The 13030-nt window shown below is 44.5% G+C and overlaps 1 protein-coding gene across 7 annotated transcripts in view; it reads left to right on the top strand.

Moving 5' to 3' along the window:
* Positions 1-1229: 1229 nt before the first annotated feature.
* Lin54 (lin-54 DREAM MuvB core complex component) overlaps positions 1230-13030 on the top strand; it is a 73114-nt gene continuing 61313 nt past the window's right edge. Inside the window, exon 1 of one of the 7 annotated variants that reach the window (XM_028867265.2) lies at positions 1230-1374. Coding sequence is in view for 3 of the 7 variants with exons in the window: in XM_037209220.1 (XP_037065115.1) it covers positions 2043-2064 (22 nt within the window). In the remaining 4 variants the exon portion in view is untranslated. Of the gene's footprint in view, positions 1375-1646; positions 2065-3247; positions 3578-13030 lie in introns of those variants that run through there. The other 6 variants (XM_028867269.2, XM_037209220.1, XM_037209219.1 and 3 more) reach the window with 6 other exon arrangements.

The following is a 13030-nucleotide window of genomic DNA, read 5'->3' as shown; positions in this document are numbered from 1 at the left end:
CTGTTCCGCAGGTACTCATGCTACCTGCATGGCTTCCATGGTCCTTTAGCGACGCACTTCACAGTAGTACATTTCCACACTCAGGTTTTCTGTTCTTTCTTCTGTGTAGTTCTTGTCTGGCAGAGTAGCTTGCAGAATACTTTCGAGGCCTTTTTTATTTCTTGGATTCATATAAATATCCCAGGAAGTGAAGGGAAAGATCATTTGTAGTTTTTTTTTTTTAAAAACTCTTTGCCCGTTGTGGGCCCAATATCCAGCTCCCAAATAAATACACAGAGACTTATTCTTACTTATGAATGCCTGGCCTTAGTTTGGCTTTCTAACCAGCTTTTCTTAAATTATCCCATTTACCTTTTATTTCTGGGCTTTTATCTTTCTCTATTCTATATACTTTTCTTTCTTTCTTACTCCATAGCTGACTGGGTGGCTGGCCCCTGGCATTCTCCTCTCCTCCCCTTCCTCCTGGATCATCTCCTGTCTTATTCATTTATTCTCTCTGCCTTCCAGCCCCGCCCATTTCTCTCTCCTGCCTAGCTATTGGCCATTCAGCTCTTTATTAGCCCAGTCACGTGCTTTAGACAGGCAAAGTAACACAGCTTCACAGAGTTAAACCAATGCAAAGCGACGTAAAAGAATGCATCACGACTTTGCATCGTTAAACAAATGTTCCACAGCATAAAACGAATGCAACACCTCTTAAACGATATTCCACAATGATTGAATACAAAGAATCCATGCTGTATTCGTATAAGATGTGGACTGTCTTGCAAATCGAAATATCAAAAACTCCCTTTCAAAGTAAGTTTAACTCTGCCTGCTCCTCTCCAGGAGCATTTTGGCGCTCCTCCCAAAATTCATGTCTAAACCCTGAAGAGATTGGCATTCGAGAAAGGATGTCGACTCCCGCCTCACTCAAGCTCATCCCCAAGCGGCCCCGGGGGCGCGCTGGAAACCGCACCTACTGTGTGGTCTTGTCACCGAAGCCGGGAGCGTGAACCTGCGGGGTCCCCGCTCCGGGCCTTCGCCTTGACGGAGGCCCCAGGAGGAGTCACGTGGAGCCCGAGCGCGCTCCCCACCAGCCTTGCGCAATGACGCGGCTCGGGTTGCCAGGGGGCGGGGCGGCGCGCGGAAGGGGCGGGGCGGCGGCTGCCGGCGGGGGCGGGGCGGCGCAGGGGCGGGGCGGGGCGGGGCGGCGCGCGGGCGGGCGGGCGGGGCGGGGCGCCCGGCGTATTATGGGATGCGGCGGTGGAATGGCGCTGGGCGCGTGATTTTGAACAAACCCGGGTCTGTGTTTCGGAGGCGCCGCCGCCGCCGCGGCTGCTGGGAGCCCCGGGAGCGCGGCGCGAGAAGGAGGCGGCGGCGCCGCCGGCTCGGGTGAGTGTCAGCTCCGGAGAGCCGGGGCTGAGCGGCGGGGACCGGCGCCGGGCCCGCGGGGAGGTGGCGCGAGCCGGGAGCGCCGGCCGGCCGGCTCCCGGGCAGCTGGGCCGGTGGGCCGCGGCGGGCGGAGGGTCGTCGGGGCGCGGCCGCGAGCCGCCTGGCGCCCGAGAGCGCGGCTGTCACTCGGCGGGGTCGGCGCCGCCCGCTCCGCGCTCGGGAGGAAGGGCCCGGCGGCTGTTGACAGGCTCTCGGCGCGGCCCGGGAAGCAGCCACCGGCCCCGGGCTTCTGGGAACCGGTTTTGCTGCTGTGTCATTTCGTACCAGCGCCTCCTTTCGCTGCTGCCCGCCGCCGCGTTCTTCCTACGCCCCTTTGTATGGACTCCTCGGGGTGTGTGTCCGTTTCCCTCGCGAAGCCCACCAGCCAAATGTCATAATGTCCCCGCGGTGCACGGGGGAAGGGAGCGGGCTGGGACTCAGCCTGGCCAAGCAACGGTAAACAACCATCCGAGTGCCGGTAGACCCGGCTGTTGGTGGGGGAATAAAGTTGAAAGATGAAGGCACTGGGAACCCTTTATACGCTCAGCCTCTAGCGGGCTGTGTATAAAAACGCGCCGGGAGTGGGTGGGAGACAGCGCTTGAGTAAGCCAGAGCCTGCTGACTTTTATATGGAGTTGTCATTCAAACAAGGTAGGGAAATGAAATGGCTTCTGCTTCTACCTTATTCTTAGGTAAACTTAAGACAGTAGAATAGCCCTGTTCACAACCCTGAGATTCAATTTTAGAGCTTATGTTGTAGCTGAATGATAAAAGAATACAGCTTTTGAATTGGCAATTATTAAGACTTTCTGAAATTAAACCGCTAATTTTTGGAGAATGCTGGTCCCATTAAGAAGCCTTGCAGCTTATGTGTTCTTATTCCTTAGTTGATTAAGCATTCCTTGTATCCTCTTTTGGCTACTTATTAAACTAAACGAGGAGAGGAACTGGAAGGGGTGGATAGGTCATTCCGGAATCTTGTTCTAAAGCAAGCTGTTTATTTTCATTGCATTGAACAAGTGTATCAGCAGCAGATGGTTCTTAATTTGGAAACTTAGATCCTAAAACCATTTGGCAAGGGATTCTAGCGAAGAGCTGTGTTTTCTGTATGTTAGAAGGCGATCATTCAGGTTTCGTTCATGTCTCCACAGTTGGAATTAATCACTTTAATTCAATACACTGTAAATTTAGTGGCACTTGTACAACTTAAACCAACGACGTAATGGTGTTGTTCATGGACAGAAATGGCCCAAGTTAAGTGGAGAGGGGAATAGTTCAGAACTCTATTCTTAAAAATTAAAAGCAGAGCAAAACAAAACATGGTAGGATCAGCACCTGTAATTAAGGGGTGCCCGAGAGTCAGACACGCATATGGAAATAGCTGTACTGTCAAAGTAGTTCTGGGGGTGGAGAAGAGTGCCAAAGTTGCTGAGTGACGTTAAAGGTCTCCGTCTCCGAAATGTACACAAAACACGGTCTGCCATCTCAAGTGTTTTTCTGGAAATGAAAGAGTTTGGGGTCTTTTCTGTTCTTGTGTCAGATTCCGCTTGGGCTTGCCCTCTTAACAGATATCTAGGACTTGGAATCTCGCAGGTATCACGACTCCCGTTGGCGTTCCTGCAGGGCCCGCGGGAGCTGGGTGTCTGGTCCTGGGGTGCTAGGTCTGGCTCTGGCTCGGCTCGCCGGTGAGCCCTAGAACCTCCGGTGCGCGTTTGAAGGTTGGCGGGGCGGGCGGGAGGTTTCCCCGGATATGTGGGTGTGTGCTGCTCGGGAGGGCGGGCCGGGGCGGGAGCAGGAGGAAGGGGGAGGTGACTGGCGGCGGCGGCGGCGGCAGCGGCGGCGGCGGCGGCCGGGGCTCGGCTGTCGGGGGAAGCTGCTGAGCTGTGATGGTGATGACGAGGTGAAAATGGCGGATCTTTCGAAATACAATCCCGGCCCCTGACATACCAGAGGCGGCAGCCGCGGCGACATCGCCACCCCGGCTCCCTCCTGGGTCCCCGGGTACCCTGTAGTGCTTCTTTTCGGGCAAACTGGGAAAGGAAGCAGCTGGACAGAGCTACCGTGCACTGGCAAAACAAGCACTTCCCCGGGCACGGAATTGCCCGGGACCTTCTGGAGCCCGCTCCTCAGAGCCGGAGGGTGGAGAAAGCAGCAGCCTCTGGAGGTACAGGAGAAGGGGGGTACCCGGGGGCTCTCTGTCTGCAGAGCTCTTTATTTGGGAGCTGGGGGAGGAAATGCGTTGCGGATCAAGAATGACTTGTCCGGAGTGCAAAGAATCAGTAGCCTCCTAATGACATCAACATTATTTTTTTGAGTATCAAGGGCTGAGTTCGCTTACACCTAAGGCTGCTGCTGAGGCCTAGAGGAACCGCTAGTACTTATCATGATTTCCTGATAGAATACTTAAAATACCCACTCTGGGGGGGTTGGCTGATGGTGTTCAGCAGTTCAGGGAGTTGTGTTTCTTTGGGGGAGGCAGAGCATTGGCATTTTCTTCCACATTTGATGTTGGTGACAGAGCATGGTCTAACTTGTTGGGGTGTGGGTCCTCACCTATTTTTGAACATATGGACCACTGTTGGAGCAATCAAAAAAAATTTAGATGGCGCTGTCATCCTTGGGGTGGCACCTTTGAACCGGCCACTTGGCAAATAACAGTTGATACTGTAAATCATATTTTCTGCTCAGTTTTAAAGGGAATTTCTTCTCTGTCTCCATCTAATTTCATGAATTCAGAGAGCGAAGCTATGGAAGATTTTATAATAGGCTGTATACTACAAGTGAACTTCCATTCTGCTTGTGAGTTAACCTTTACATGAAGCTTGATGCAAGCCTTGAGCACATTAACCTGATAAAGATACTGAAACCTGTTAGAGTGCAGATGCCGCGTCTTTGTCCAGGTAACTGGAGCACTGCCACCTTGATCTTAAGGCTTGATTGACCTTTAGAGTGGCCCCGGCTTACTTTGGTCACCTGAGGGTCCTGACTGTCCTAAGTGTGCTGCTGGGTCCTTAGCCAGTCTCCTTGTGTACAACAGGAGTGATACTGGAATTTTGTACACTGATTTGGGGTCCTCCTTATTTCCTCAACTTCAGTGGTAGAAGGTTGGGTCAGTGACCTTGAATTAGGAGAGCAAACAGGTTGATATTTAAGAATTGCCTACTAGCTATATTTATGAGGAGCTGGAGCTCCAGTGGCGCAATCGGTTAGCGTGCGGAACTTATATGAGTAGCAGTGGATTTTTCTTTCTCAAGTTGTCTACAAAGTAAAATGAAGTACTTCATATATTAACATAGGGTATACTGTGTATATACAGGCAAATACCTTGTCTGAATGTGTGTGCACAGTCTGGACTTCGGCTTTCACCCACTGGAAGAATGAGAAGCCAAAGAATGTCTAAAGCAACTGTTTGAAGGGTGCTTAGAAGATTTAATGATTGTTGTTCACTAAAAATACAATTTGAGGGGCCAGCCATATGGCTTAGCAGGTAAAGCACTGGCCATGCTAGCACTCCTGAACCTGAGTTCAGTCCCCTGGGATGCACACGGTGATAGGAGAACACCACTGTCAACTTGTTCCCTGACTTCCTCATGGCAAGTGTGCTCCCCCAACAAATAAATCAATGTAGAGAATATTAAAAGTGTGTCTGAAGACATAGCTCATCCCTTACGAGTGTTGTACCTGTCTGGAGTTCCCAGCACCCATGTGAGGCAGCTTCACGGCTCCTTTGAGCTCCAGCTCCAGGGATCTGATGCCTTCTTCTAGCTTCCTTGGGAACCTGCACACACGTGGCATATACACACATACATAAAAAAATGAATCTTTTTTTAAAAAGAAGAAAACATTACATACACACACAATTTGATCTTGCATTATTCAGTAGAAATCTTTTTTTTTTAAATTAAATTATGCTGCAATTTTTTGGTCCACATCAATTAGCTTACTTAGTAAGAATTTTTAAAACTTAAAATACTTTGTTATTTTTAAATGGGGTCTTGCTTTGTAGCCCAGGCTAGCTGTGTGTGTGTGTGTAGGTGTTTTGGCTACATGTATGTCTGTGCATTGCATTCATGCAGTGTCCTCAGGCCTTGAATACTCTGGAGCTGGGAATACAGACGGTTGTGGGCTGCTGCCATATGGGTACTGGGTCCATTGGAAGAGCAGCTACTGCCCTTAACTGCTGAGCCCATGCTCAGGTTAGTTTTACCTACCAACTCTATTGTCTTTTTTGTTGATTCTTAGTGGTTACCCCCAACCCCTCTCCGTATTTAGTCTCTTTCGGTATCAAGGTTGTCCTGAAATTTGTATTGGCACAGACTAGCCTCTAACTCCGAATGGCCCTGCCTCCAAAGTGCTGGGCTTACAGGTATGAGCTGCCATGTCTGGTTTGTGAAACCTTTAAACTACCTTCTCTCTCTCTCTTTTTTTTTTTTTTGGTTTTTTTTCAAGACAGGGTTTCTCTGTGTAGCTTTGTATTTCTAAACACGTAAGTACAACCCACTCAGTCTATATAATAATTATAGTTACTTGTATGTATATGTTTTCAGGGCTGACCTTTTGTTTTGACTAACTAACTGAACTGGTATACTGTTCCCTAGGGGAAGACTATTCTCCCTATCTCAACATTCCTTAGGTAATTATCTTTTTTTTTTCTTTTTTAGTTTTTTGAGACAGATCCGTCTGCCTCTCCCTCCCAAGTGCTGGAATTAAAGGCATTTGCCACCACTGCCTGGCACTAGAGCTCAGTTTTTAGATCATTTTAGTAAGGAAAATTGCCTATTAGTAATTTAAGTGTATTTGAATGACTGAAAATAGAATTTGCCTCTGGAGAAAGTCAGGTATCTGTTTTGTTTGGAGAGGAACAATACAGATGTTTTGCTTGTTGGGTTGGTTGCTTTTTTTTGGAGACAGGGTTTCACTGTAGCTCAAGCCAGTCTGGAACTGGAGATTCTTCTTGCCTCAGTTTCCCCAGTGCTAGGATTATAGATGTTTGGTATCACACCCACTTTAGAGTTTTATCATTATTTGTCAAACAGGTTAAACATCCCTAATCTGATCCAAAATGTTCACTCAAAAACTTTTAGGTTTTAGAACATTTGGATATTAATGTAGGGATAACATTAGAAGGAAAAGCTATACATATATCCCCAGTGTGAAACTTGAGAGTCTAAAATACTTCTGATACCAAGCATCTTGGATAGGGAATAGTCAGCCTTTATTAGGGGCTGTCTGTGAGTCCTATACTATTCTAGGGATATAGGAAAAACTAATTTAAATATGATTGCCCAAGAGGGCTTTCAGTTTGAGAATTGTTGGAGGTAAAGCTGAAACTATAGGTTAAAGGGGCCTTACTACAGTAGGCTCTGATTGCATACCACTTTTGAGTAGAGTGGCAGCCTCACAAATATACTTAGGGACATAAAGCCAGGAATGTTTATGTAAGATGCGCTGTCTTGTCTGAGAGGAGACAAGTCGAAACACCATAGTGTACTCCAGGCTGGGTGGAGTAATGCGTGCATAATCTGCATTGTACAGACTACAATACAGACTAGTATTTATGGAGGTGTGTCAAAGATTAAAAGATCTATTTTTTAAAAATTAATTTACTGTTTGTGTGTGAACTCACATGCTATGGCCCACATGTAGAGATCAGAGGACAACTTGAGAGTTGGTTCCTCCATGTGGATCCATGGATCAAACTCAGGTCATCAGGCATGGTGGCAAGCATCTTTACCAGCTGGCTGCTGAGCCCTCACTCCTGCCCCAATTAAAAGAGCTTAAGCTTTTTTTTTTTTTTTTTTGGCATGCTTTATTGAGAAATATAGAAAATTAATGGCCTAGAGAAGAAAAACATGCAAATAAAGAGGAAAATGAGAAAAGAGATACAATGAATGGCTGAAGAAATGAATGTAATTTAAAGGAGATGGTATTTAGCTGGATATGGTGGCACTCACCTTTAAATGCAGCACTCAGGAGACAAAGACAAGTGGATTTCTGTGATTTGGAAACCAGTTTGGTCTAGATAATAAGCTGTAGGCCAGCCAGGGGCTACACAGTGAGACCCTGTCTAAAACAATAATAATGACTTTAAAAAGACATTTGAAGAAAAGTATTCGGAAACTATTGACCAGTGTTCTTTTCCTTTTTATTCATTTGGGACATAGTGATGACCTTACTGGGTATCAGTAGGAGATGAACATGGGAATCCAAGAGGCTTGGTTAGTTAGCATCTGTCTGGGTCTGGATTCTGGTTGCTGTGATACCTGATGAAACCATCAATTCTAACTCACAACTCCAGGTTTCAGTGTGCCATTGCAGGGAAGCTAGGGTGGTGGGAACCTGAAGCAGCTAGCCATACCCTCCAGTATTTGGGGCAGGGGTGTCACTTCTCAAACTGGTTGATGCTATCTTCTGGACATACCATGCCATTGCACCCATGACTCAGCAGCTGTGCTTAGCTGCACAAGACTGTCCCAGAACGGAACCGGTCAATCATGGTGAGGAAAGCAGGGTGGCAGGAGCACAGACAAGGCTGGCTAGCAGTCTGGAAGCAGAGGCAAGTGTTGATGAAGGAATAGTAAATGCATAAAAACAGAACTTAAAGGGAGAAGCAAGAAAGAAATGTGGAGCTACAGTGCACCCATGTCTTCATAATGACCTTGTGAGTGAGTGTGAGATTACATGTGTAATGGCTGCTTTTGTGTGTCAACTTGACATGATGTAGAGTCATCAGAGGGGAAGGAGCCTCAGCTGAGGAAATGCCTCCATGAGATCCAGCTGTAAGGCAGTTTCTCAATTAGTGATCAATGGGGAAGGGCTGAGCCCATGATGGGTGGTGCCATCCCTAGGCTGGTGGTCCTGGGGTCTATTAGAAAGTAGACTGGCAATGTTGGAGAGGATGTGGAGCAAAGGGAACACTCCTCCACTGTTGGTGGGAATGCAAGCTTGTACAACCTCTGTGGAAATCAGTATGGCGGTTTCTCAGAAAATTAGGAATTGAACTACCTCAAGACCCAGCCATCCCACTCTTAGGCATATACCCAAGGAATGTTGATTCATACCATAAAGATACATGCTCAGCTATGTTCATAGCAGCACTATTTGTAACAGCCAGAACCTGGAAACAACCTAGATGCCCGTCGACTGAAAAATGGATGAAAAAAATGTGGTACATATACACAATGGAGTACTACTCAGCAGAGGAAAACAATGAAAGCTTGAAATTTGCAAGCAAATGGATGGAACTAGAAAAAATCATCCTGAGTGAGGTAACCCAAACCCAGACAGTCATGGTATGTACTCACTCATAAGTGGATTCTAGATATAAAATAAAGAACAATCAGACTACAACCCACAGAACCATGGAGGCTATATATATAACATGGAGGTCCCTAGGACGACTGTGGCTTATAATAAATTTCGGTTTTACTCAATTACTGAGCAAACCTCAATGAAACATCTCACTATTAAGATAAGAATACATACTCTATCAAGCTGATAATAGAAAAATAAATAAATTTTAAACAATAAAAAATAAATAAAAATAAAAGAAAATTTTGAAATATTAGACAAACAAACAAAAAAAGAAAGTAGACTGGGCCAGGCGGTGGTGGCGCACATCTTTAATCCCAGCACTTGGGAGGCAGAGCCAGGCGGATCTCTGTGAGTTCGAGGTCAACCTGGTCTACAAAGCGAGTTCCAGGAAAGACGCAAAGCTACACAGAGAAACCCTGTCTCGAAAAACCAAAAAAAAAAAAAAAAAAGAAAAGAAAAAGAAAGAAAGTAGACTGAGCAAGCCATGTGGAACAAGCTAGTAAGCAGCACCCCTCCATGGCCTTAGCATCAGCTCCTGCCTCCAGGTTCCTGCCCTGTTTGAGTTCCTATCCTGACTTCCTTCAGTGATGGACTATGATGTGTCAGTGTAAGCCAAGTGAACCTTTCCTCCCTGACTTGCTTTATATTCATGGTGTTTTATCACAGCAATAGAAGCCCTAACTAAGACAAACATCGAGTAGAGCCAAGATTGGAAAATAGGTCTTTGATGTGGAATCCTAATAGAGAGTGTGTTGTTTGAGATGAAGTCCTCTACATAATCCATGCTGGCACTGAATGCATGATACTCCTGCCTCAGCATTATTGTGTGTTTCTTCTGTGGTAACACTCTGTAGTAAGTTCTTTAAAATGTAAAAGTGTAGCCTTTTATTTCCATCTATATTATTTTAAACTTTTAGATACAATTTACTTCTTTTTCATTGTCACTGTGCTAAATCAAATCTGTTTATCTCTGCTGTGGACTTTTTATTGTAATAACCCTTTAACTGTCTGTCCAATATAATGCTGAGATGAGGTTGCCTCTCCCAGGGTACAGCTATGGTTGTTCTGTTTGTTGAGTTGAAATCCTCTTTCCTTGGACTCGACTTCAACATTGATGAAGACACATGCTAGCACATAGCTTCCATTCCTAGGATAAAATTAGGTGATGAATCATATAACTAAAGGGCCAACCCCTTTTCCTGCCATGCTCACAAGCTCGGGAGGGTTTGTCTTAGTGAAGGTTAGTATGCCCTGCGTGCGACCCTAGTTGAAATATGTAAGGTTATAAGATGCTCTAGAGACTTTTGAATGATTACTTACAGACTGACCAAATCAATTAAGCGTTTCCTATTAGAAGCTTGAACTCCCAGTTCAAAAAGGCATACACAGCTTCTAATCCTCTGTATTGTATGTGAGTCTTCGCTGTCTTGTTCCCCTGTCTTCCCTCTTTTCCTTCTTCCTTCTCTGCTTAGCCCACTCTGGAGTCTGGCTATGTGACTCAAGCTGGCTTTGAAAATTGCCTCAAAATAAAAATCCTCCTGCCTCCCAAGTATTGGGATTTCTAACATGTACCACCATTCTGTGCTCTTCCAAGTCTCTTAACAGGACGAATGTGGACTTAGTTTTTAATAGTGGAACTTTAAAGGATAGGACCATAGCCATATTTAGGAACTTCAGTACTCTCTCTCAGTGGTTTGAAACAACAGAACAGTTGGTTTTGTGTTTTTTATTCAATAAGTTGCTTTCCTTTTTTCCTTGCTATGTACAGACAGTCCAGGCTTGCCTGAGACTTGGCAGTCTCTTTTCTGGGGTTAGTGGAATAAGTGTTTGAATACGCCTGACTGAACATGAGTAAGGACATGGACTATGCAAATAATACTCAAAGTCAACTTGACCTAACATTTTAGAACACTACCTCTAGTTTATGTGTTCAAGTGCACAAGGTGAAACATTCACCAAGATAGATCATAACTCACTCCCAAATCTCTTATTTCAAATTATGGAAATGCTAGAGTTTCTGTCTTCATTGATACAAGATACATAGAAAAATCTCCAAATGTTTAGGTATTAAATGCTATCTATTATCTGTGTGTCAAAGATAAAATCACAAGGACTATTAGAAAATGTTTTGAAGTGAATAAATGATAGTAGAAATTCATCTTAATGGAATGCATCTAAAGTAGTGTTGGTATTCTTTGTTTTTTGTTAGTTTGTTTTTTATGTCTTAATGGCTTATTGTAGGTATAGAAGACTTGGGAATCAATCATCCTGCCCTTGAGAACTGTAACTCTGGGAGCCAATGTGGTCTTTAGTATGTCTGGGCTGCACTATCCCTTTGCTTTTTAGTAATGTTTTCTTGCCATTTTGGGGAAGAAACAAAACAAAGCTTTGTCAGTGATCTGTACCACAGCTTGAAAAATTATGTTTTTCTGGAGAAGGATAGATAGCAAACATTTGAAGTTTTTCAGGCATAAACTTGCTCATATATGTTATCCCTCAATCATCTAGAAATTTAACAAACAATAACAAAAATACCCTTAGGATGAGAGTGATGTAGATAGAACTACACTGTGGGCCTCCAGGCTGGACTCACTAAGCCCTGACCCTTGTTGCCATTTTAAGATTCTGGAAAAAGGAGGTCAGATTACACCTGAAGCACTCAGAAGGAAGAAGGGAAGCATCGAAGACAACATTGAACAAGGCTAAAAAGGACATTGAAATCTCCAACTAGATTATCAGTCAGGAAAAAAGGGGGAGAGCCAAATACCAGTGGGAGGAATGAAGAGAGGACTTTTCTACAGAGCCTGCAGATGGTGAAAGGAAAGAATATTATATATAACTTTAATTATATATAATTAAATATAATTATATAGTGCTAATAAACTTGGCAACTTAGAGGAAATACATGAATTCCTTCAAAGACACAAACTATCAAATATCAAAGTGACTCATAAAGGGTTTATCAAAGATATTAAATTTATAAGTTTAACAAAAAACCTTTTTTTGTAAGCCAGGCACAGTGGTTCCTTTCTATAGATGTTTGCCAGGTTGAAGCAGGATCACTTGAGGCCAGCCTGTGTGCATGTAAGACCTTGTCTCTACAACAAAAACAAAAGAAAGCTTCCTATAAGCTATGTGTCTCTATGTGTCTTAGATAAATTCTAAGCAACATGCAAGGAGGAAGTAGACAATTCTGTGCAGACTTTTTCTGAGCAGAGAATGTGCTCCACTTCATTTTGTCAGGCTAGCACTATTCCCAGGCAGATGCTACAAGAAAAGAAAACTACAAACCAATACATATCATGAATATAGACAAAAATGCTTAGCAAAATATTAATGGAATAGAATTCAGCAGTTTATACAAAGTGTGATACTTGATGAAGTGGTGTTTGAGAATGTAGAACTGGATTGGTAATAAAAATCAGTTTAACTTGCAGACTAAAGTGGAAAACCATCTGATTTTTATTTTGATAATTTTAGAAAAAGCATATGGCAGAATTAAGTGTGTGTGTGTGTGTGTGTGTGTGTGTGTGTGTGTGTGCGCGCGCGCGCGCGTGCGTGTCTGTGTGTTGCTGGAAATAGAACATTGGGCCTTATATATACTAGACCAGTGTTCTACTAGTGAGTTCTGTTTTCACCCTTCACCCTTCTGTGCTTGCATCTTGATATGGACATTGGTGGATTAGTTACTTTTCTGTGCTGTGATACAATACCATGACCAAAGAGCAACTTAAAGAAGAATGTTTATTTTAGCTTACAGTTCCAGATGGCGAGTCCATTGTGACAGGGAAGGCATGGCATAGGAGCAGGAAGCTGGTTGAATACATTTCTCTCCATATACAGGAGGTGCATAGAGCAAGCAGGAAGTAGATGAGGCTGTTAACCCTCAGAGTCCTCTCCCAGTGATGTACTTCCTCCATCAAGGCTGTATCTATCAAAGTTTCCATAACTTCCGCCAAACAGCCCAAAAGCTGGGGATTCATTATTCATACATGAGCCTATGGGGGCCATTGCTCATTCAAACCACTACCCAAGTTAGCCCTGAACTCACAATCTCCCTGCCTCATCCTCCTAAGTTCTTGGATTATATACAAGAACCACCATTCTTCATTTAAATTTTTTAAAATTATTTTTACTTCATATATCATCCATCATATATGGATGCCTTGCCTGTGTGTATGTCCATGTACCATCTATGTACAGTGCCCTCAGTCCAGTAGAGGGCATTGGATCCCTTGGAAATCGAGTTACAAATGGTTGTGAGCTGCCATAGGTGCTCTGAGTCCAGCCCTGGTCTTCTGCA

Source organism: Peromyscus leucopus, chromosome 10 (assembly GCF_004664715.2).
Source record: "Peromyscus leucopus breed LL Stock chromosome 10, UCI_PerLeu_2.1, whole genome shotgun sequence".
NCBI lineage: Eukaryota > Metazoa > Chordata > Mammalia > Rodentia > Cricetidae > Peromyscus > Peromyscus leucopus.
The sequence above is the reverse complement of the archived record's forward strand: the minus strand, read 5'-3'. Positions and strand labels throughout refer to the sequence as shown.